The sequence below is a fragment of the Phalangium opilio genome, unplaced genomic scaffold (genome assembly GCF_054372755.1).
Source record: "Phalangium opilio isolate 3A_F unplaced genomic scaffold, DU_Popi_V2 ptg000048l_1, whole genome shotgun sequence".
NCBI classification, from domain to species: Eukaryota; Metazoa; Arthropoda; class Arachnida; order Opiliones; family Phalangiidae; genus Phalangium; species Phalangium opilio.
In genome coordinates, this window is record NW_028324170.1 from 1,501,682 (window position 1) to 1,528,299 (window position 26,618).

Genomic DNA, 26,618 nt, shown 5'->3' on the forward strand with positions numbered 1-26,618 from the left:
AAATATTTTTTCCAAATCTGAATTTAGAATTTAAATAATTTAGACTTCCTAACATCCGACAAATATTTTTTCCAAATCTGAATTTAGAATTTAAATAATTTAGACTACCTAACATCCGACAAATATTTTTTCCAAGATTTCCTAACATCGACAAATACTTTTCCAAATTAAATAAATGTAGATTTCGTAACATCGACAAATACTTTTTCCAAATCTGAATTTAGAATTTAAATACTGTAACTTTAAATGTAGATTTCCTAACATCGACAAATACTTTCCAAATCTGATTTTAGAATTTAAATACTTTAAATGTAAATGTAGATTTCCTAACATCGACAAATACTTTCCAAATCTGATTTTAGAATTTAAATACTTTAAATGTAGATATCCTAACATCGACAAATACTTTCCAAATCTGATTTTAGAATTTAAATACTTTAAATGTAGATATCCTAACATCGACAAATACTTTCCAAATCTGATTTTAGAATTTAAATAATTTAGATTTCCTAACATCAAATATTTTTTCCAAATTTGAATTTAGAATTTAATTTGAATTTAGATTTCCAAATATTTTTTCCAAATCTGAATTTAGAATTTAAATAGTTCAAATGTTTAATTTTTAAGAATTAAACATTTTAAAAATGTAGATTTCCTAACATCGACAAATATTTTTTCCAAATCTGAAAATTTAATTGGAAGTTGTGCACATTGTTTTTATTTCGAATTTCAATCGCATATTTGGAGCTGGTCACATGATATTAACCCAAATCCGTCGGCATGTATCCCTCGCGTAAACCCGGGATCGTGTTCCCCTTCGCGTTCGTCCTAACCCGGGTAAACCCGTCGTGTTCGCCTTCGCGTTCGTCCTAACCCGGGTAAACCCGTCAGGTTCCCCTTCGCGTTCGCCGTAACCCGCGTAAACCCGTCGTGTATCCCTTGGCCTTCGCTGTAACATACTAACATTCCCGTAATCGTGCATGAAATAATAAATAAAGTGATCAGCCCCAAAAATTTGCGTCAGATTGAACTTAAATGCCTACTTGTACATAGTTGTGGTCGGCAAAGTGCAGTACCAGCTAGCCTGGCCTACTTTTGTAAATTATACAGATCCTCTTAGTCTGAAAACTCGATCTGTAATGAATTTTTATGGAAAATAACTATTAGATTTGGACAAAGAATTTTCATGGAAAATAGCCTATTAGATTTGGACAAAGAATTTTCATGGAAAATAGCCTATTAGATTTGGACAAAGAATTTTCATGGAAAATAGCCTATTAGATTTGGACAAAGAATTTTCATGGAAAATAGCCTATTAGATTTGGACAAAGAATTTTCATGGAAAATAGCCTATTAGATTTGGACAAAGAATTTTCATGGAAAATAGCCTATTAGATTTGGACAAAGAATTTTTATGGAAAATAGCCTATTAGATTTGGACAAAGAATTTTCATGGAAAATAGCCTATTAGATTTGGACAAAGAATTTTTATGGAAAATAACTATTAGATTTGGACAAAGAATTTTTTATGGAAAATAACTATTAGATTTGGACAAAGAATTTTCATGGAAGTAGCCTATTAGATTTGGACAAAGAATTTTTATGGAAAATAACTATTAGATTTGGACAAAGAATTTTCATGGAAAATAGCCTATTAGATTTGGACAAAGAATTTTCATGGAAAATAGCCTATTAGATTTGGACAAAGAATTTTTATGGAAAATAGCCTATTAGATTTGGACAAAGAATTTTCATGGAAAATAGCCTATTAGATTTGGACAAAGAATTTTTATGGAAAATAACTATTAGATTTGGACAAAGAATTTTTTATGGAAAATAACTATTAGATTTGGACAAAGAATTTTCATGGAAGTAGCCTATTAGATTTGGACAAAGAATTTTTATGGAAAATAACTATTAGATTTGGACAAAGAATTTTTTATGGAAAATAACTATTAGATTTGGACAAAGAATTTTCATGGAAGTAGCCTATTAGATTTGGACAAAGAATTTTCATGGAAGTAGCCTATTAGATTTGGACAAAGAATTTTTATGGAAAATAGCCTATTAGATTTGGACAAAGAATTTTTATGGAAAATAGCCTATTAGATTTGGACAAAGAATGTTTATGGATTTTTTATGGAAAATAACTATTAGATTTGGACAAAACTTTTTATGGAAAATGACTTTTTGATTTGGATAAAGAATTTTTTATGGAAAATAGCCTATTAGATTTGGACAAATTTTTATGGAAAATGACTATTAGATTTGGATAAAGAATTTTTTATGGAAAATAACTATTAGATTTGGACAAAGAATTTTTTATGGAAAATAACTATTAGATTTTCAACAAAGGATGCTTTAAATATAATGAAATGTTAGAGCTAATTTTTAATCCAGTCGCACTACATTTTATCTCTGAACACAACTCTGCTAGAGCTAATTTTAAATCCAGTCGCACAACTATTTAATTTGGAAATTGGGTTCGAATTTAAGTATTAAATTTTGCGTCAAGTGGGGAGAGGGGGATTTGAAATGATTTTATTTTACGCCAAGACGGGGTTTTTTGAATTTGAAAGAATTTCTTTTGAGCCCGTGGGTTGTGAATTTGACTTTTTTGTGAAAGGCTCGTAGCTAAAAAATTAAGTCTAGGGTACGTAGACTCACAGCACCATTAAATGTAATGCGCCTAGGGACTACTCACTTAAGTTAAAAGGTTACGAGTGATTGTTTTAGTGTCGTTATAGATAACGCGTCGAGGGACTATTCACAAATGTCGAGGGCCTAGTAGTATTCACAAAATTTGTCGAGGGACTAGTCACTAAATTGTAAGTTAAACAATGCATAATTATTTTAGTATTGTTATAGATAGATAACTAACTGGTCAAGGGACCATTCTCTAAAAGGTTGCGTATCATTTTGGCACTTACGGGTTGAGGGGGCTATTCACTAAAAGTTTCTAAGGTAAAATTTACGTGTCATTTTAGAACCGTTATGGGTTACGCGTCGAGGGACTGTTCAATAAAAATTCGTGTAAGTCTTGGAGGTTACGTGCCGTTTAGCACTAGTAAATATAGCGCATAGATATTTAGTGTGATTTAACACAGGTAAACAAATGTGGCACTTATGTGCCGCTTACAAATCGTAAGTAATAAATGTGGCGCTTATGTGCCGCTTACAAATCGTAAGTAATAAATGTGGCGCTTATGTGCCGCTTACAAATCGTAAGTAATAAATGTGGCGCTTATGTGCCGCTTACAAATCGTAAGTAATAAATGTGGCGCTTATGTGCCGCTTACAAATCGTAAGTAATAAATGTGGCGCTTATGCGCCGCTTACAAATCGTAAGAACAATTTAACACTGGTAAGCAAATGTGTCGCTTACAAATCGTAAGTAGTAAATGTGGCGCTTATGTGCCGCTTATAAATCGAAGTGCAATTTGACACTGGTAAGAAATTGTGGCGCTTGTGCCGCTTACAAATCGTAAGTGCAATTTAACACAGGTAAACAAATGTGGCACTTATGTGCCGCTTACAAATCGTAAGTAATAAATGTGGCGCTTATGTGCCGCTTACAAATCGTAAGTAATAAATGTGGCGCTTATGTGCCGCTTACAAATCGTAAGTAATAAATGTGGCGCTTATGTGCCGCTTACAAATCGTAAGTAATAAATGTGGCGCTTATGTGCCGCTTACAAATCGTAAGTGCAATTTATCACTGGTAAGAAAATGTGGCGCTTATGTGCCGCTTACAAATCGTAAGTGCAATTTAACACTGGTAAGCAAATGTGGCGCTTATGTGCCGCTTACAAATCGTAAGTACAATTTAACACTGGTAAGAAATTGTGGCGCTTGTGCCGCTTACAAATCGTAAGTGCAATTTAAAACTGGTAAGCAAATGTAAGTAAACGCCGCTTACAAATTGTAAGTGTAATTTAACACTGGTAAGCAAACGTGGCGCTCATGTGCCGCTTACAAATCGTTAGTAGTAAATGTGGCGCTTATGTGCCGCTTACAAAGTTTAAGAGTTGCGCATCGAGGGATTTATGATGAAGGAATTTTTGGTAATGATTTTATAATGCCGTGAAGGTACACACATACAAATATCGTGAAGGTACACACATACAAATGCCGAGAAGGCACACACACACAAATGCCGAGAAGGCACACACATACAAATGCCGAGAAGGCACACACATACATATAAGGCCTAAACAATTTTTAAATAAACAAAAGTTTTGAGTGTATTAAAAAGAAATATGTAAGTCGACTGTAACGAAATTGATGTAAAAATAAATTTTTAATACGCGCCGCGAAGAAGAACAAGAACAATAACAAGAAGAAGAAAACAAATAAAATATCGCCCAAAAACCTTGTCATTACTGCTAACCCGTTTCTTTCAGGTGACTCTCGAAGTCGGAGGGTCATACCTTCTCGTGGTGAGAGTCGTGAGCGGAGTAGATCATGCTTTTTAATTACAGCGAAAGATTTTATCACTGTAGTTGAAAAGTATGATCTACAACGTGACCAAATGACCCACGCAAAATTGTATCGTCTCGTCAGAGATCTGATACTCTACTCTCATCGTCTTGCGAGTTCATATTTTTGAACTACAGTGGAAGAAAGATAGTTTTCTCTCACTGTAGTTGATAAGTATGATCTACAACGAGACCAAATGACCCACGCAATTGTATCGTCTCGTAAGAGATCTGATACTTTACTCAATTGTCCTGCGAGTTCATATTTTTGAACTACAGTTGAAGAAACCTTGTTTCTCTCATTGTAATTTGAAAGTATGAGCTATAACGTGACCAAATGACCCAAGAAATTGTATCGTCTCGTCAGAGATCTGATACTCGGTCATCGCGTGTTTAGTTGGTCAGCAAAACTCAAAAAAAAAATTAAAATTAAATTTACACCCAATTAAAGTAAATTAAATATTAAATTGTATTTATCGTAACCAAAGGAAAGTTAATTAATTTGAAGGGAAAATGAAAGGGATTAGTAAGGAAAGAGACTGAGACAGTTTTGGTATAGTTTTTTTTTAGAAAACCAACTTTTTTATTTTTTGTATGTTTGAGATGACGTTATTATTCACATATGATACAAATTACCCGCGGGTCGAATATATTTAAATTAAAATTCGTTAATTTCATTTTAATTACCCAAAACGTGTTCGAATAATCGAGGTATTAATTTTAATCGGGACGGTTTCAAAATAAAATGAATTTTTTAATTATATTCAGGATTGCAAGCTTAGAATGGACAGATTTTCTTTTACAAATCTAATTTATTTCAAATCCAGTTGATTATAGTCTATTTTATTTGTGATTCTGAGATCTAATCTCGAATTTAATCCTAACTTAATTCCCTCCCATAGCCCCCTGAATAACCTGAATAACATATGTTATTCAGGGGGCTATGTCCCTCCAAAGGAATTTTAATCTATTTATTATTATAAGTTAGCTGCTGGTTATAAGTATGGCGCGTGGAAATAAGCCATTATAGACTGAATAATTTTTCGTAATGAAAGTGCATGGACTCTCGTGTTTTTTCTTTCTTTCTTTTATTTTTGGGGTGATGACGGATACGCCCCTTATTTGTTTACGGAGGTTAGGTCTAACACGGACCGCTTCTATTAGGTCTTCCGTTAGAATGAATAATTAGCGGGGAGCCCCATTACGTGGTATTTCGGAGACCAAAACCGGTAAGCCTATAATAGGCCTGAAAAGACATAGGAAGCGGAACTTCCAGAGAAGGCCGCCACGTCGTAGCGTGCCCTTTGTTGTAAAATAGTCTATCGTTTCTTCGCAGCCTGGGAAAAATGACGTTCAATTTAGCGTAACGCCAAAAACGTGTCGTTCTGTCCATCGGGGATTGAAAAGATAAAGTAATAGCCCTACCAATACATTATCGAATTAAGATTCGCCGGTTTAGCGGGGGAAAATGGACAGCGGTCAACCAAACCACGCCGAAACCACTACGTAATTATAGACTGACCAACTGCATTAATTAATTCAGGATTTGATCGCCGAAAAAAATACCAACAAAACAGTAAGGTTAATAGACAATTTTTAAAACGAGAGAAAGGCTTTTGACTCAACACCGATTGGCTGTGTGGACAACAGAGACGTTAGCAGTCCAGCAAATTCGGTCCGTTTTGTTTGAAGTCATATGTAACGAAATACCGGACTCTGTTTTACCTCCCAACGTTTCAAAAGGATCTATAGACTATTCTATAATTTACTTGTGGGAAATCACACACAGCCATCTTGGGTTATCTCTCGCGCCGAGAGTCACCGCCAGACGGAGCCCGAGTGTTTACTTCACGCTTAGGGAGGCTAACCGACTCGAGCTGCCTCTAACGGTGCTTTTTGGCCCCAGGGGAAATAACCCAATAAGGTCATCTCCCCGCTCCTGTGATGTTTGCTTCTCCTCTGGAATAAATGGAATAGTCTATAGCTACTAATTTTTTACAACTACAAAGTTCAACTTGCTAAGCCTAATTAGAACCACGTGTCTGTTTAGGTTTTAAGCGCAATAATCCACGCCACCAGGGGAAAATAGAACCATTTTCTCTGAGGCAGTAAATAGGCTCATATCCCGCGCTCGTACTTTGTTGGTGGGTGAGTGTCTCTACGGGCCACTTAAGTTTATTTAATTCATAGTGATGCAAATGAGGAAGCTTTATGTAGTGTAAAACGCTTTGTGGATTAAAAAAAAATAACGGTGGCTGTCCAAAACGTCCTTTCTTAATTGAAATTGATAATTTTGAGTCTTTGTTGGCCAGTCGAGTCTATTTCCATTAAAGACAGCTAGCTTTTAAAGAGATTGGACGAATTGTGTGGCCCTCTCCAAAGACGTCCTTCGCTAATTGCGAAAGGAGCTCTCTTAGCTAATTCATCATTATTCGAGGACTTTATGGAGGGGCAGAGTATTCCGTCAAAAGGAAAAGGGGTCCGCTCCCCCTTCTCTTTCTATCTCCATTTTTCCGCGAAAGACCGCGTTTTCGAGGAAGCTGAACTTTGTTGACGCAGGCGCGTCTCTTTCCCGCTATGCTCAGAAGCGTAGAGTACCTGGAAATGGGCTTTTGGGGACGGATATGGACCCGTCGATTTGCCAACGCGACTGACATTCTACTTTGGGACGACGCCACAACCACCAGTTACTCTCTCTCTCTCTCTCTACAACTCACTCTCTCTCTTTCTCTATCCTAAAGTAACCTAACTCAAAGAGGAAATTTTATTTTCAAAGTAAGTTGACGTATTTTAGTTCTTATTTATATTTTTGTAGTGTTTCTTTTATTTATTTAAATATTGAAATGTTTTCACTTACTTTCGATGATATTATGTGTTTCGTTTAATCTGATTTAACATTAACATTTAATAAAATAAGTTACTAGCAAATCTTTCTGGAAACCAGATTCATTTTAGTTTAGTAGGGACACTTGTTGCGCTTTTCTACATCAAGTTGTGTTAGCCTCATCGTCCTAATTGTTGCATTTACCACGGTGTACTTTATTAAGCAAAACCCCATCAGGGAAACCGTAATCTGTCGTTCGTAATTACCGTATTTCTCAATTAATTGAGAGACAAAACTGAAATAATATTTTCTATACAGTCTCATTTTTCTTAATCTTAATTATACCCGTGATAATTATTTATAATGGTCCGGTAATTATTTTATTGTTATTATAATTCCCTGTGTTAATTGTTTATTTCTAATTAGTTAATTATTTTCGAGTTATCCTCTGGGGCCTGCCTGAGTTTCCCCTCTGTGGTGATAAATTCAAGTACCGGATGTATTTGTTACGTGTATTTTTGTTATCATCTCGTTTTGTTTTAGTATTGGCTAGTGAATGACTCGACCACAACTTCGGTGCGCGGTTAGATATTATTTGTTTAACGTATTCAATCGTGTTTAGTAAATCTTTATTTACGTTACGATTCGGGTTATGATTTCCCACGAGATGCAAATCGCGTTTTCTCAAAATCCCGTAAATATTGAGTGCTCGGCGAAAAACGTTACCGCAAAATTTATTTCCGTTTCGATGTATTCCTTAAGGTTGAAGAATTTTTTTGATTTTTTTAAGGATCTATATAAATCCTATGGGAATGGGAAAAACTGGATGCTAGCTTTGCCGATAGGAAAAATATATACAGGGTGTTTATGAAAGGTTTGTCAGAAATTAAGGGGCAATATTTCGAGTCGAAAATGTATTTTCTATCACCATTTTGTACGTGCCAAAGTTAAGATTGGAGTGTTTTAGGGATGACCCCTTAATTAAATTAGAAATCATTGTCTATTGAACAGTTTCTTTATTAAATTTAAGGGGTCATCCGTAAAATACTCCATCCAATCTTAACTTGAAAATGGTGGCCCTTATGTCAAAATTTCATACAATATTATTCTACTTGAAATCACTCAGAGAACACCCCCTTAATTGCTGAGTCCTGACAAAACTTTCAGAAACACCCTGTATAATAACAGAATTCTAGAATATCAAAATTATTCTAAATTAATTTCACTAAACTCACTGTATATCAAGATTACTCTAAATTAATTTCACTAAACTCACTGTAAGGGTTATTCTAAATTAATTAATTTCACTGAACTCACTGTATATCAAAGGTTATTCTAAATTAATTAATTTCACTAAACTCGCTGTATAAGTTCACTTGCATTATGCTATATGAAAACGAGAATTTCTTGAATTAGGTTAGGTTAGCTAACCATGCTGCACTTCCATTAAAATTAATCTAAATTTGTTTTTACGGAATTTATTCGAGAGCGTGGTTAGTTTTTAATATGTTTACAATATTTTAGATATTAGAGAGATTAACTCGAAGGGTGTGATGTTAATGCGAGGGCGGAGACGAGTCGTTTCCGAACCTCCAAAACAAATTGTTATTATTACTACTAGAGAGAAATTGAAATGGATATTTCAATGAAATGACGCTCATTCTCCCAAGAGATTCGTTAACGCCCATTTCTAATCATAAACATTACAAATACGAGGTGATAGACACTCTAACTCTGTACTCCATATGGTTATGGCCGTTTCTAACCACGCTAGTGATTTACCCCTCGATTAGAAATACAGAGAAATTTGTCCGGAATCCTTCCCATCATCCTCTAGTACCGAGAAATTGCTGCTCCTAAATGGTAGCTTACCCAGAAAATCAACTTCAGATTCTTGAATAAAAAGAAAGAGAAGGGTTTTGCTCTGCCATCAATCATTGAAGCTTTGAAAAGAGATAGAGAGAAGCGAGTTAGAAAGCCACGGCCGCTGATCGGATCTTTCAACGGAAACTGTAGTACAGGGTGGTACATATCGGACTAACCAACACTTATTATTATTACTATCGGTGTCGCTGTACTTCTCGTGAAATCAGATATCACTTAAAAAGCGGTGTCATAGTTCTTCGTACAGATCTGTTTGTTAACAAGATTTTACTGAAAAGTAGATTTAGGTCTTATCTATACTACCCTGTAAGTCAAAAACGTGGCTTACAAATACTAGGAGGACATCCTTACCTGACCTTACCAATATCACTAAAGGGGGTAGAAATATTTCCTCCCACGTTTCTTGATTTAAACCGCGCTTAAGAGGGCTGCCAGAAATTTGTTATTAGGCCTAGATCATCTCAGGACTCTGGTTTAGTACCAAATGATCATTGAATCAAACCAGGGATAGGTTAAATTTTAGAAGTAGGAATGGAGAATAGAGTAATCTGGGCGCGCGTCATAGTCCCGGACCCCCTTCCACAGGACGGAGGGGTATGAAAGAAGAGGCGGGTCATAGCGACAGAGGTAAAAAGGAATTACGTATTTTTCGCCTTCCCCGTCAGCAACGTCATCAAAACGTAGTCTAAGTGAGCCAATAAGATAATTTAAACTTTTCGTTACGTGTTGGAGGGAGGGGCTCTATACTGGGTGGTCTATGAGTCGGACTGAAGTAAATACTAACCGTTAGACTCCATTCCTACTTCTAAAATTAAATCTATCCCTGATCAAACAGAATTGTACCAGCTTTCCAATCTGTTGTAGATTGCTATTGAATTGCGCTCAAACAAATCGAATGGCAACACTTGCTCGAACACAATCTTTACATTAACAGAAATTAATTCATACTGATTGTTTTTGTAAAGAAAATGACTTTTTTGCATATATATATATATGCATATATAGGGAAGCTGCGTATCGAATTACGTAAATATATTTGCAAGTTTTAATCGGTTTTTGTCTTTTATCCCGCCCACCTGAGTGGTATTTCTTATACCGTATGTTTCGCCCCCCCCCCTCCACCTTCTTTTACCCGAATTCCTATATTTTTTGTGGGGAGTTTGGCTTTACCCCCTTGGCAATATCCGGTGTAATAATGGTCTCTTATCGATGGGGGGTTTGAATGTCGTTTTGCTATCAGATTGGAGAAGCGGTTGGTAATACATACCTTGCTTGGACGCGACTTATTCTAAAATGGCAAGGAAATTGAGTTAAAGGGACATTGACACGTATCTTTTTTTATGTTTAGATATAATGTCTTTCTTGTTGAGAATATCGGCTTGGTGTTTGATTTTATGCGTCCTTTTCACCAACTTGTCCTGGTGCCGAGCGCAACCTACCAGATGCGTCGCGTTGTGTCTAAGGTCCGAAACAGAGGATTCGTGCCAAAGATGTCGTTTAAGGGTTCCTATGCGTTTCGGGAAAAGAACCATGGATACTAATAACAATGGAAGACTCAGGATTCCAATGAGATTCGGGAAACGACACCGTAATTACGGCGATTGCCAACGTACCTTTTAAAATTCAAGTATTATATTTTGTCATTTTGATTCTAATTGTAGAGGATATTGGTGTTGGTCAAGTATTGGAGATGTCCCCCGTCCCCGTATTGCAAAGTAGGAAGGAAACCCCTTCGTCGCAGGAAGGATTGCCCAACAATTTCCAGTTGGACAATCTGGTCGAGAATTGGTTTATGCGTGTTTTAAACGATCCTTCTCTGGCAGACGATAATAACGTTGTCATTGGATCAACCAACGATTACGATCAAAACTAATGAATCGAATATTTATTTAAAAAAAATTATATATATATAAAAATGAAGAGTCCCTAATTGATATATTTCGATTTTATTTGCACAAAATTTCTGTAAATAATTTTTGGCTAGTACAAAACTTTGTATTCGTATTTCCGCAAATTCGCTGATGGGACACCCGATTTTTGGCAATTTGTGTGGTGGCGAGGCGCGTCCACTCGCTATGTTTGCAATAAACGTCCTATTTTACTAACAAGGTCTTTCCCCAAACATCTTTTTCTTCCACTAATTGCTCCGGACACTCTTAATTAATTTTAATACTAATTAGATAGAATAGGTGGCGATAGCGTAGCCGTTTCCTCCAAGCTATAGTTTCGGCCCAAAGACGCTGCGTGGCGCGAGCTCCACGTCTAAGACAAACTTTTCTTAAAGAAATAGAAAACTTGGAAAAATTTTCCTTAAGTCGATTCTAGTCTCTACAGCTGGCGTATTTTGTTAGCAGCGCGATTCGTCTATCCCATTGCCTTCACGAAACGTACCAGAAAATCCCTGACCAATTTTTATCACCAATGGCCCTGACCATGTTTACCACCGATACCCCTGACCACGTTTACCACCGATACCCTAGACCATGTTTACCACCGATACCCCTGACCATGTTTACCACCGATACCCCTGACCATGTTTACCACCGATACCCCTGACCATGTTTACCACCGATACCCCTGACCATGTTTACCACCATTACCCCTGACAATGTTTACAACCGATACCCCTGACCATGTTTACAACCGATACCCCTGACCATGTTTACAACCGATACCCCTGACCACGCTTACCACCGATACCCCTGACCACGCTTACCACCGATACCCCTGACCACGTTTACCACCAATACCCCTGACCATGTTTACCACCAATACCCCTGACCATGTTTACCACCAATACCCCTGACCATGTTTACCACCAATACCCCTGACCATGTTTACCACCAATACCCCTGACGATGTTTACCACCAATACCCCTGACCATGTTTACCACCAATACCCCTGACCATGTTTACCACCAATACCCCTGACCATGTTTACCACCATTACCCCTGACAATGTTTACCACCATTACCCCTGACAATGTTTACCACCATTACCCCTGATATTCCTATCCATGTTTACCACTGATATTCCTATCCATGTTTACCACCGATACCCTGACCATGCATACCCATTTACCAAAACCCATTTTAATTGTTACCTACCAGTACTTATCATTGGTCTCATGATGGAACGAAATCCCTAACGTTTTACCAAACATTTTAAATCCCTGACCTTATCCAGATTGGAACCCCCAAAAGGGTCATTCAATTAAATTTTTCTTTCGATCAAACCAGATATATGGAGGTCATCAAATAAATTTGTTTTTTATTTTTTATCTGGTCAAATGCCGGACATTGTCCCTGAATGCCGCCTCGTTACCCGCTACCCGTACAAGGAAATTTTGTGTTTCGTGAGTTGAACAAAAGGGGTGTGTTAAAAAAAGGTTTTCAATAAGGTAGGTAGATATAACTGTAGTCCTTTTTGCCACAACAGCTTCTTCAAATTGACGAGAACTCTACCAGGAAATTTAGTGACATATTTCACTAAATCTAGTCTTGCAAAGAGAGAAAAAAAAATTGAGAGTCAAATAAATGTATACAAAGCCCGTTTCTCTCTTTCTCTCTCTCTCTCTAGAGAGAGAGAGAGAGAGAGAGAAAGAGAGAGAATGAATCTAAAAATAATTTCAGTCCGATTTCAAAAAGCAATTTCCGCGAATAACATATTGGGTATCGAGATGAAATTTAAATAATTTGAGCTCTTTATTCGTATAAATCAAATCTAATGCTAAATTTAGATCGGATGCATTATTGTTATATCGGAGTTTGTTAACCCTGTCCCGATAGATATCTATTTAATTTTAATACTAATTAAATTAAACAACTCTAAATGTACATGTTTACAAACACTTTAAAGAAAAAAGATATTTTTATAAAGAAATATTTTAAATTTTCTCCGACGCGAAATAACATCATGCAAATTGCAAAATTGCTAATTGCGCCTTCCTTATTTTGTTTTTTTTTTAATAATTTTCCCCCTAAAGTCTCTCGTCAGTAGCCTAATTTGGCCTCTGTTGACTAAAATTCTGAATTAGTGAATGTTTATCTTACCGTAGGATGTTTAGGAGATTTTGTTTGCCAAGTGCTGATTGGTTGAGAAAGATTTTCTTTGTTGTAGTATAGTTTTGGGAGCGGGTTCGAGGGTTAGAGATGGTAGCCGTTTCGTGATCAAACTTTAAGTCGTTCTTGGTGGGATAGCGAAAAGGACCATTAATATAAATAGTGAATAGAATTCAAAGTGCATTTTTTTTATCATTTCCTAACACTCGTCTTTTGTCTAGCGTTAAAGGGGAAAGAGGTGAGACGCTGTCACTCTACCTGTGATTGATGCCACCTTTTCATCGTTTCTTTAAACTTTTTTTAAAATCCATGGCTTATCAATTCGACCGCGCTGTCTGTCTCTTAACCCCTTTAACCCTTATACGTAGTTGCAATGTATTTTAGAAGACTACCTTCTAACCTCAAAAGGGTAAGGGCTAGATTTTAGTTCCTTTTTCGGAGTCGGACCCTCCGCCATTTTGAAAGATGGTGGAGGACCGGGCTTATTCAACCAATTCAAACTTTTATTAACCGTAAAGCCTATCTATAGTGGAATAGTGTTCAGCCATTTATCCAAGATGGAGATGACGAATTGGTCAAAAATGTCTTAGACAGTATACCTTATCGACCACTTAAAAATAATGTTCTTGCAATAAAATTTTGAGCGTGCTACGTATAACAATTTGCGATACGTTCATTATCAGTTAGTCAGTATTTTTTGGAAGTTTTGGCACGGTACAACTATCTAAAAGACATGTGTATCAACCAGTATACTAAAGATTAACGGCTGAAACGTACAATTAACGTTATTCCACAAGGAAGGTGTAGGTTACATTTCTGGATGGTTGCCATTGTTTAAGATGGTAATAGATCATTTAATAAAATAATTCCAGAAGAGATGGCGGTGACGCCTTCTTGGGTTATTTCCCTGGCACCAAGTAGCACCGTCCACTAGAGGCAGCACGTGTAGTGAACTCCATCTGGTGTTGCTTCATGGCGCGAGGGAAATAACCAAAGATGGCGTTATCCAACCCCCTGTGTGTTGGCTTCTTCACAAGTAATTAATAAAATGGTCTATAACGGATTGGTTAAATCTTTCGTTAGCGTATATCTACAACTTCAGAGTGAATTACATAACGTCCCTTCAAACTTATGGTGTTCTGTGTTCAGTTTCCATCTAAGGGTAAAGCGATTTGGGTTGTTTGTGGTAGGTAGGCGTTGATTTCTCGCACGGTACAACTTCTTGAAGGTATTGAAACGGGCAATCCATTGGTATTTTATTATTATTAGTGTAATGATTTTCTTTGGATCTTTGTTATTTCTCTCGGTTGTCTGTCAGTGCTAGGAATATTTCCATCAATCTCGGATAGGTAACTAACTACTCGCGAATCTCCAATGGCGCGCTCATTGTACGCCTAGACACGTTACCAATGGATAGATATTGGAGATTTCTTCCTACAAAAAAGCTGTCAAAATATATTCGATTGTAGGCATAATTTATTATTAAACATTTTTATTCAAATCATCTCGTAAACGATATAGCGTAAAGTTTAATTAAATATCGCCTCCAGGCTTCCAAAAGAAATCAAATTCACTTTGAATGGAATACAACATTTTAAACGCCTTCTACCACTACGTGACTTCAGTATACTTGTAGCTTGTTTTTTACTTTATAGCCAGCGGTAAAAGGAACCCGGCTTTACCCCTGGGGATATTTTTCATACTTTTTCAGCCGCCATTTTAAAGATGGCGGAGGAACTGTTGAGCCCATGAACCCATAGTCTTTCCCATTTTTTATAAAACAGTCCCAGCTACAAGAGATGAACTATTTTCGCTTGATCCCAACATTTTCGGTCGGCAATACAAGACGACCTAAAGTTCTAAATTCCTTTTTTTAGTCTAGATGGGCCTCGTTAGAATATTTTGAATGATTACGGCCACCAAGAGTCATAGGTAAAAGCGAAAACGACGTGATCCATCTTAACATTTGCTTAGAAATCATGCCCGAATTCTTAAAACCCAACTTACTGTAGTAGGGGGAAGGTAGAGATTAAACTAGAGTCTTTTTTATTTATTTTTTCATTTTCAAGAAATCCATTTCAAAATGAGTCTCTAGTTAGTAATAAACCTAACGCCTATCTTTTTAGACAACGCTTTCCAGTGTCAATTAACTTTTAAGAAAGATGCCTTTAAACTTATGAATCAATTTCAAAATTGGAATCTAGAAAGAAAAATCGCCACATCGTACTTGAACCTGAAGCTTAGGAATGATTCCCGATTACATTGTTGAGTGATAATGACGGGGGAAATATTTATCGTCTGCTATGTCGAATAAATCCTTATCGACTTCCTATAACGAGTGACGTCAGAACGAAAGAGAAAGCTTTCCATCTCGAATTTCCTCTTTATCGTCGGAAACGATGTACAATTTTTTCCTTCCCATTTTCCCTTTCTTTACCAAGTTCTATAGTTGTTTTGACATCATTGCTATCTGTAAGTATATTCTGTAAGCTCTGGTAGCACTGCAAAAGGAATTAGAGTTTATATAAAGAGCCATAGGGTGATATTCCCTTAAAGTACGACTTGCATGAATTACGTACTGTAATTATTAATATAAGTTTATAAGATATGTTCTATAAGTATGACACTTAGTATACTTTGTAATGGTAGAGACTTACAGCTCGAGCTAGTTCTAGCAGAATGACAAGCGAGAATTGCATGTCCACACTAGGTGGTTAATTTTGCAGTTAATCTTCTTATTTAGTCTGTACTAAGCCCCAATTTGACATCGCCTCACCAGGCGTCACTTCACCTTGAATCTATGACCTACCACAATCACTTCATGACAAGCTCCAGTTTGTAACCAGTGACAAACTTATGATGGAAGAATATATATTATGAACTTATGTTATTAATTATTGCAGAAAAGATTATTTTGCAATTCATCAAAAAATATCCCTTGGCCGCAGATATCAGATATAAACAACAACAAGATTAGGGTAATTTCGTCGCGCTATTAACGAGGTGGTCCACTTTCCAGATGATACTCGTCCTTGAAATTACCTACTACAAGGTACACTCCATGTTTGTGACACGATATTTTAAAATCAAAAATATTTTATCAACTTAACTTCCTCGTTCGAGTCACTCGATCGTTTTGATGTTTTATTTTATTTATTTTTATTTTATTTTTTTCTTTCACAAATCCAAGTTATAGTAACGTTAACTGTTCGTAGTCTATTTCAAGATGACTGAACTACAATTTGGATAATGGAAAAAATTATTATTCGTAAGCTCTTGGACGGAATTCTGGGTAAGAAACGGACCAAGAGAAACATTGATGGCGGTTTCTCGAACGAGGAAATGTTTCGGACAAAATTTGAATGTGGTGCGTGCTAAGCCTTTGGGGCACGACTTGGCCAGCGTACGTATAGCTGCTGGTTATAATAGTATAAGTATATTTTGGCGAAAAACGTTTCTCGAAATGGATTGTGGGTGGTAACTTTAAATTCGTCACTTATTTTTATTTTTTTCTTACTGGGTTTTGTAACTCCGATTTTAAGGTCAATTCTTTTTAAGGACTATTATTCGAATGTAGTCCAGGGAGCGGTCATTGACCTCTTTATTCTCGGCTGGGTCGTGACCCAAAAAACCTACGGACATCTGACCATAACCCATGGGTCAAAAGTTGCGCATCTTCTTAAGTTACTAACGATTGGATCCATGAGTATTTTCTAATGGTCATTTGGAAAGAATCATCTTTGTCTCGTGGTAGACAATAGCGCGTAGATGTAAGACATATAATTGACCATTGGCGACATTGAGAGAAAGTGGATGGAGAGAAAGCTAGGTAGGGTACTGGACATTTTTTGTTGAAACAATAGGCCTATTATTATTCTTTCATTCAAGATTCTAGATATTGTTCATTGTGTACAGTAGATTTAAGAACGACATTTTGTAGGTTACCTAAATGCTAAATACGGTACTGGTATACCGCCAATTTATCATCCATAAATGACCTTAGAAAAGCGCCAAATTAAACCGACTCTCGTGACGTGTTTAGACGTAATTACAACTCGAAGTAAGTTCATTACCGTACGGGTAAATTAAAAATTAGAGAAAAACAATGTTATTTAGACAAGCAACGAGTTTGTCCCCTTTGCTCGTCTGAGCGGTTCTTCAATGCCAACTAATTTAATTTCAGTCCTCATTTTCGTAATATAAAAAAAAATAAAATAAAAATAGGCCAATTGAATTGAATATTTTTTTTTAAATAAATTTCTCTTAAAAATGTCTTTTATTTACGAAAAGAAATATATATTAACGCGGGTCAAAAGTTATTTAAGGATAGCCCCCAATCTAAATTCGTGACTTACACCATCATGGTGTCAAAGGTCAGAGCAACAGCTGGATTTCTTCCTGGTGGTGGCGCCACTACAAATTAAAAACTCATCCGTAATCTGTAACACAGTTTGCGATGCGAGTTCAATCTGCCTGTAAAAATTACACGAGTAATTTTCTTATCTTAAATTTTATATACATGCTTTTAATTACGCGTCAGAATTAGGCTTAAGTATGTATGTGTGAGAGTTTGAAACCAAGGCTTAGGTAAAATGTGTTATTATCAAGTATTATTAGCAACCAAGAATCAAGGGATCGAGTGATATGTGTCTCGATTCTGATGGCCGTCGCACTTTCACCATAACGGTACGCATGTGGACACGTTTTTCTAATTTTTTTCCTGGTCTCGATTTTGTTATTGGCTGGCCCAGTTCTCGCTTAAAAAGGTCGCTCCCCCTCCCCCTGGGTACTTTTTATACCCTTAAGAATAATTTAGAGAAGTAAAATTTTCCCACACTTCATTTTTGAAAAACACGCAAAGTTTCTAAAGAAAGATACACAGTTTTTAATGCGTAATCGATAACAAAGTTTCACTAATTATTTAACCCTTGGCTATATCTATATAGTTGTAGATCTTTACTGTTCTCCCATTCTATTTTAGGTTTAAGATAATTAGTGCAATGTTGTCAGACCAAGTATAGCTTTCACCTTCGTAATGCAAGGATTCTAGCCTACTTGGGGGACAATGGTGTAGACTACTTTCTATTCCAAGTAACCTGGGATCCTTTTGTAAATGGTATGGATCCTCCTAGTCTTAAAACTACGTATACTCAAGAACTAACTTTAGTTAAAGATAAACTATCATTTATTTCGCTTTTGCATCATTCTTTCGGCTGATAAACAGTCTGGCAAAGCTGCAGTGGGGAAAGGACTAGAAGGGTTTCGTGTCTTCGAGGGAATTGTATTGTTCGTATATAATTGCGTCGTCCAATGACGATTAAGGATGGAAATTGGTATTATTTTGCGCAAATTGCACCCAAATTTTTTGGTGTCTTTTGTTTTAGTATGTCACGGTCCCCATTTTCTATGACAATCGTTATAAACAATCGTTACTACCTCAAGGACAAAATCTACGCGTAGGCTTTAATTGACTTTTAAGCTGACCAGCGACTGGTCGGGGGGTACGATATTATCGTCTGGTATTTGACCTTTTGACCCGTGGCATTGCTTCCCATGGTGCCATCGAATGCATTCTCGTGTTGTAATCCTTCTTCTTCAAAACTCGTAAAACCAACAGCGATCATCGACGATGACGTGACCTTTGTACTAGAAATCAATTAATCGCGCTTCATTCGTCCTGGTATAAGTAATGTAACAACAATAAGTATAATAAATGAAACGCATTAAGCCTCCTTTCCGAGTAAATCGATTTCCGCCAAATCAACTTGCTAGTGGACCATTTTCAAAAATAGGGGGTTGAATTTAGTCTGTGTTTTGACCACCTTTTGGACGCAAAGACGTTAGAACTTTGATGGACTGGTAACGTCTTTGTTATAAACATAACCAATTAACGTTCCGTATTAACCCTATAATTAGCAGACGATACTAAGCCCCTCCTTTGAAAAGGGCCTTGTGCCAATCAAAACTAAATCAACACCTGGAGAATGAGCTGCAGAAAAAATAGGTATAAACACCATGGAGTTAATAATATCACATGACTTAAGAGTTTCAAACAAAAACCTTAATTTGTTTAAGAAATTTAACTACCATTACGACAATCACGCAATATTCGACTATAGCGTCTATCGTATACTTATTGTTGTTAGTTAACTTATGGTTTATTTCATTGTCAAGTCTTTTAAGAACTTCGCGTTCGCTGGGAATCCGGGACTTTAGATGAAGATATTAAAGATTATTTGAAAATCCTTAATCGAAATCAAAACTTTGGAAGCATTTATCATCTGGAGAGAGAGAGAGAGAGAGAGAGAGAGAGAGAGAAAAAAAAAATAGGCGTATGACTGCTTAAAAAGTAAGACTCCAAAAGATGGATCAGTCCTCTTCAAGAATGAATCGCTCGTTTCTCTGAAAAATTTTCAAGAACTTTTCTTGTTAAGTCTTAGCATAAGTTCGTACGATATGTTCCATATTAGTTTGTCACTGGTTACAAACTGGAGCTCGTCATGAAGTGAGTGAGGTAGGTCATAGATTCGAGCTAAAGCGACGCCTGGTGAGGCGCTGTCAAATTGGGGCTTAGTAATGCAGACTAAATAGGAAGATGGAAGTCCTGCAAAATTAACCACAGAGTGTAGGACTTCAATTATCGCTTGTCGTTCTCGCTCGAACTAGCTCTCAGCAGGGGCGTTCCAACATGAGCCAACATTTTATACTTTAGCGGGGGCAAAATGGCTGCCTAATGTTGAAGTCCAATAGAGTTGGCACGACCCTGGCTCTCAGTAAGTCTAGAGCTAGCATTTCGAAGTATAGGAAGAGTAATACTTATGGAAGAACATATCTTATAAACTTATGATCTTAGCTACTCGAAAATAAGGCAACCCCAAGTATTTAACTATAGAGAGTAGAGATGCGCGGAGCCTTAAGGGAGATCCCGGTATAACTGCGGGTCCAAGAGATGGATAGATGGTTCAACAACACTTGAGAAAAACACGACGTCGGTTGTCATTTGAAAATAAATTCAGTCCGCAAAATCGATAAGCGCTTCTTCTTCAAGAATTCGCGTTACTTTGGCTGGCTCGTAATTTGTGTCTTTTGAAAAGATGACGCTCTCATATCGAATCACGCTTGGTTTGCCGCTCTTTTAATTCCGGAGTTATGAATGCCGAGCGGCGCGAAAACACGTCAGGCGAGAAAGAAGCATTTTGCACGACTTTGGCGCGAGCGACTTTTTATTTCTATTTTTTCAGGGGAAAGAAATATCGTTCCAATAATAAGCAACGATTTCTTTCGATAACCGTCTTCATCGAGATGTTTTTCTCGACCCGCGCGATACCACCAAAAATCTTCTTCCTATTCAATCCCGATATATAGAATCGTCGAAATTCCATCCCACCTCGAAATTTAAAAAAATATTATACAAAAGATTTCTCTCAATAACTTTAACAAAAGATATTCTATACAATCCTGGATCAGATCGCGAACTCGCTCGCTAACCGAAGTCTGTAATGTGCTAGTAAGAAGTAAGGTAGATTTCTGATGACTTACACTGAGCGCACCCTTGAATTAACAATATCATAGTTTTAAGGTGGAATTCATAAACGTCGGACGAAACGCAATGTAGTACAGGCGAAGGCAGGGCGTCGTGCGCAGTTTGCCCTGCCTACGCCTGTACTACATTGCGTTGCGTCCGACGTTTATGAATTCCACCATTTATAATTTATTTATTTATAATTATAAGTCTAATCAAAGTTTGTCTTGGGTATAATTGTTGGTGCATTTAGAAAGGGGCATTCTTAATGCAGGGGATATGAAAACTGTGTGTTATAGGCTGCGCTTTGTCAATGTGCAAAAGATAAATATGAAATAACTGCACGGTATGCACTAGCAAGGAGATCGTTAGCGTTCTAATGTATCAAGGTTGTTGTTTTAAATGCAACTTCAGAAGCTAGACAACGTATAAGATTAGGAACTGTATTTGTTTTTCTGTTTATTTCAAGGTCAAATTGCTAATTAAGACCAATTGCTATCAGTTCATTACTTGTTTTCAATTAAAATTATGAATTTAATTACCCTTTTCCTAAACTCCATTATGAAAATTAGGCTTAACGATACATTTTTTAATACAACCATGTATTACTTCTTATGAGGGACTTCAGTTCATCTTTTCTATATATATTTTGCCCTTTGACGGATGGAGTAATTTTTGTTTTGGTTGGGCAGGTGTGTCTGTCCGTCAGGATTTTTGACAAGATTCGATGTTCGGCGGCACCAATTACGCCAAATGATATACATTTAGTTAAAAAAGGCCCGCGCAAACTATTCTCGCAAGAACCTCTTTCATTTTTTGGCCCCCGAACCTAAACCTACTCCGAGCCAACTCCGAACCGAACTTGGTAAATAAAGTTAAAGTTACCCTATAAGACATTTTTTTAATGAATAATTATTATTATTTAAAGTTTATTGACCCCTATATATATGGGGGGTTAATCAAAAAAATAAATAGTCTTTAATTCAGTTTGAAATCAAAGTACCGTACCGTAAATTCTTTGATAATAAATTTTCCGTTTCGACGATCATAGTATAATTCCAAGAAACAAAAGTCTACTAAGGCCTAGTCCTGTTTATAAAATATAGTCCGTTAAAAGGTTAATTTAGTACTCCGTGAAAATCCTGGTTTGGTGGTATGTACCATAAGGTTAAGGACCCGTGCAGCTAGGCTTCATTCTTCATCTTTGGGTCGCCATGAGAAATAAAAGGTTAAATAATTACCTTAAGCTTTCTTAAACCAATATTAAACTTAAATTTCTTATTTATATTCATTCTAGATAATTTTTCTTTCAAATTCTGTTAGCGTTTCAACCCCGGTGTATATATATCCTTCCACCCTCGCGCTAGCCCTATCAAATACTTATAAATCAAAGCCGAATCGATTAAAGGAGCGGAAGCTGCTTTACAAACTTCCTAAATCGTGCAATTATGCAAATTAGCTCTCGAGTTCATCTTCAGAATTTTTTATTTTTTTAAAAAAAAAAATTGGAAATAAAAAATAAAATATCGTTTCGAGTTTGAGGAGCCCCAACTATTTTTTTTTTTACTTTTTTAAAACCGCGGGGTTAAACGTTCCGCGTTTAAATCCAAATCAAAGTGCAGGAGGTTCAGAGGTCAAAGGTCTCTCCTTCAATTTGACCCCTTTTTTTCTTTTCCTAAATTAGATTTTTTTTAAAAAAAAAATTTGCAGCATGCTCAGCGTGTCGAGATGAAAATTCACGAAGTTGAATTAGTTTTGAACGATCCACTATTTATTTTTTTTCTATTTTACCAATTCCTTCTTTTCTTTCTTGAGATTTGACCTCTAAAAAGTTTAAGAAAATCATATTTGGCCCGTTTTTAATATACTGGTAATTGACTAAGGGTCTACTTCCATATCCGCTTGCTATGTAAATTATTTTAAGTAATATAAGAACTATAAGTATGATGAAATGCATTCAACTTAAAAAAAATGAAGGTGTTGTTAATTCGCTAGTAAAACTTTATTTCTCTTCAGACCAACTTGTTAATAAAATTCCACAAGTTTGTCACTGGTTACTGAGAGCTTGTCTTGAAGTGACGTAGGTGAAATGTCATAGATTCTCTAAAGCGACGCCTGGTGAGGCACTGTCAAAGGCTTAATAACGCAGACTAAATAGAAAGATTGACTGCAAATTAACCGAGTGTAGTCAATTCTTTTGTTGTTCTCTAACTAGCTTTCAGTAAAGCCGCGTTTACACGAGACACTTTGAAACCATTTTAAACCGTTTTGGAATGCACAAAAAAGAATATTAAGTTGATAAAGTAAGAGGTCTTTCACGAGAAAATGCAAATGTTATTTTTTAAAAAGTGTTAGGCCTTTCCAAAACGGTTGAAAACGGTTCGAAAGTGTCTCGTGTAAACGCGGCTTTTGTCTCTAGCAAAACCCAAATATCATGAGGAACAAAGCTTAATTATTTTCTGAAGAAATTTACCATTACGATAATCGTGCAATATTTGGGAAGTGCATATCATACATACTTATTGTTAATACGTTACTTATAGTTTAAGGTCAATTTTGTTAAGGAAGAGACTATGGTTTCGTTCTTTATGTTTCAGATATAGTAAATACTTTTATATACATATATATATAGTGTAGGTATATTTTTTTGATTGGTGTTTTCCATTGTACTTGCTCGTATGTCTGGAACATTTTAGCGTTTAATTTTCTTAAAGACAAAGGATTTTTATGGGGGAGGAGGGGGCGGAAATGAGGCTCATCCTGCCCGAAAAGTGAACATTTTATACCAAAAATATTAATAATCATAATAATAAGCCAGTAGTACCACCCCCGCCACCGTCAAACAACAGAAGAAAGACCGGAAATAGCCAACCATACGCCGTACCTTCTTTCCCTTAAAATATATAACCAACATTACTAGATTTTCATTCACAAAATATCAACTTTAATCGAGGGGAGAATCACTCCCACCAACTAAGAAAGACCAAAAAAAAAAAATTATCCAAGGTCTTTACTACTTCATTCTGTTTCAAAAACACGCACCTGTCTTTAGAGCCCGGACAATTTAAGGGAAGGGGAGGTGGTGCAGTTTCGTCTGCTTGGGTTAAGATGGACCCTAAGATGATATAGATTGAACTTCAAAGTTACCAGCATGCACTAAAGTCCTTTGGTATATCTAACCTATCAATGTTCCTACCGTTTTAAGCCTTTTTAAAATGGACTTCGAGTGGTTTCCCCCTCGGAAAAGTATCTTGTACCTTATGTCTGACGATCGTTCGTTTCGTTTCTTGTCGAATTCGAGTAAGCGTAACGTTGCCGTGCTGCCATTAAAGGGTCAGTAAAGGGTCACTACTCAGTCCAAGCATGCCTTCCTCCGGAAACGCCAAATTAATTTATTACCATGCTAATTTAAAATGGTCTGGAATTAAAGTCACAAATCTTCGCAAGTTGAAAGGCATCTTTAAAAAAAATTATTAGCAATTAATAATATGTGAAAACGACTCTGAACCTTTCAAAGGCACCGAGTATTCTATATTTTAAGCGGTTAAGAAACCGGAGAACCTCAAAGATACAAACTAAATCAGTCGGAGACGTAAAAAATGTTTTTATAAATTAATTTTATTTCGTTATGAATGGAGCTCTTTTGAAAGTGTGAATTATTTCTCACGAAAGGTCGTGACCTCTTAATGGCCCAATTAATTACGTCTTAGCTGACGAATCCGCCATTAATTAATTATTTAATAAATTAAAGGAACACTTGTCACCAAACGAAATTCGAAAGTGAAACTTTAAAATTCCCTTTTATCAAATTTAAAAGCAATATTTTTTTCCGCTTTCTTTGGATCCGTTAAAAGCGGAAATAAGTTCGACATAAGAAAATTTGTTTATCATATCCATTCGGGAAACGATGATGGTTGACGAATTGGGGTTTTTGCGGTAACCCTACGCGCGCGCCAGTTGTTATCCGTCTTTAACCGGGATGACGTCAAACTAGACATTTCTTAACGAACCTGGAAGTTAGCTATCCTTTGCCTCCTCGGCTTAACATCGCTTGCTGCCTTTACAATGAAAGTTGGCTTAATGCCGTAAGAATTCAAATTATAACTCAACGTCAAATCCGAGGGGACATGCACTTACTCGGTTTAATCGGGACCATGGCCCGTCAAACGTTTGTAGATTTCAGGAAAACTGCAAATGGGGCCCCTCTAGAAGAAGGTACAGATCCCAGGGGCCACTTAATAGCCGAAATTGGGGGACAAGGCCCATCAAACGTTTGTCGGTTCCGAGAAAACTTGCATGGGCCCCCTCTAGAAGAAGGTTCAGATCCCAGGGGCCACTTACTTGACGAAATTGGGAACAAGGCCCGTCAAACGTTTGTAGATTTCGGGAAAACTGCAGATGGCCCACTCTAGAAGAAGGTACAGATCCCTGGATACTTGTACTTGTAATACATTGTTTTCCAAAAAGGTTGGTGGGACCTAAGTACAGTGCACGGGTTCTGCGAGCGATTTTGAGTTAAAAATACCTAAGGGCCACCCTACACAAGTTACGATTGAATGGCACTTAGATTTAAATAAGATACCGATAAGGGTCATTTGTAAATACTCCAATCATAACTGTAAACGGTGACCATTGGGTTTAATTTCAAATTACAATTTTAACTCACAATCCATTGCCCATAGACCCTGCACTGTTCTTCGATCCTACCACCCACCATTTTTGGAATTTAAACGCCCTACACTCTTCATACTGAGAAAGTACGTAACCCCTTCAAGAGAATCAGAGTGATTATCCCCTCGATCGAGTCTTATTAATTGAGACTTCACTACATGGAATAAAAAAGTGAGTGGTGTACTCGTAAATCTACGGGATCCCTATGGTGTTTAAGTTAGTTAGAGAGAATGATACCTTGCCCATCTATAAATCCATCCGTTGTCCAAGACTTTTATTAAGACATACCAACTCTTTTCATCTACAGACAGAAATCGTTAAATCACTCGGAAGGTCTATCCCCTAATTGAACGGATAGTGGGTAACACCTTGTTGTATGGCATACCATACCGTATATTGGTATCTAATCTTATAGGCATGATCGTTTGTTTGGTCGTTTCGACGGAGCATGGTTGGGGTTCAGGTTCCACTTGAAGTGCTACGCTATTCTTAGGTTTTGGTACATCCCATTTGCAAAAATTCACGTTTTTCCTTATAATTATTAATTTCAATTTGAAACATTCCACATATATATTTTTGCCACGCTTGCTCGAGTTGCTTCGACGCGGCAACAGGTCTATATAGTTCGACCGTCCGAATCGTCGATTGACTGACTCGTTTGAGATTGATGCGTGGCTTATGGGAAAGGCGGAGGAATTAATGGCTCTCAGTTCAGGTTGAAATGGCGTATTTGGTAGTAATTTGTCAGAAATGTTTCGAGGTTGTTGAACGACGGACGACGAAGCGCCCATCCATAAAACACCAACGAGATAAATCCCCAAATAGGTCCGTTTTGCTCAACGAACCGTACCATTCAAGCACCCCAATCAAAAAAACTATAACAATTTCGAAATTTTCTCTTCATTTTTATAATAATCATAATAATTTCCAAAAATAATGAAGTAAATTAAGCGCGTAATCCATCGAAGTTATCAGACGGACTTTGTACCTTTGTTTATACTTAATATATTAAATCAAACCCATCCCAAGGACAATGAACGCTGGAATAACGTCCTCACACTTGATCAGTTGGCATTTGGGGTTAAATTTGCCGCCATCTTTAAAAATGGCGCCTAAAGGACAATAAACATGTTTCGACGAACTGACAGGCAACACCGGGTACCTTTGCTGCAAGTTC

General features: G+C 36.8%; 1 protein-coding gene across 4 annotated transcripts; it reads left to right on the forward strand.

Moving 5' to 3' along the window:
• Window positions 1-2,088: 2,088 nt before the first annotated feature.
• On the forward strand, window positions 2,089-11,116 carry LOC149673578 (uncharacterized). Of its 4 annotated transcripts, XM_089839183.1 has the most exons (5): window positions 2,089-2,906; window positions 2,988-3,033; window positions 3,108-7,253; window positions 10,535-10,774; window positions 10,848-11,116. In XM_089839183.1, the coding sequence occupies exons 4-5, from the start codon at window positions 10,540-10,542 to the stop codon at window positions 11,057-11,059; spliced, it is 447 nt and encodes a 148-aa protein (XP_089695309.1). In that variant the 5' UTR covers window positions 2,089-2,906; window positions 2,988-3,033; window positions 3,108-7,253; window positions 10,535-10,539; the 3' UTR covers window positions 11,060-11,116. The 4 variants fall into 4 exon arrangements, with proteins under 4 accessions (XP_089695309.1, XP_089695308.1, XP_089695310.1 ...); XM_089839182.1 differs by having other exon boundaries at window positions 2,988-7,253; XM_089839184.1 differs by having other exon boundaries at window positions 2,089-2,828; window positions 2,907-7,253.
• The last annotated feature ends 15,502 nt before the right edge of the window (window positions 11,117-26,618 follow it).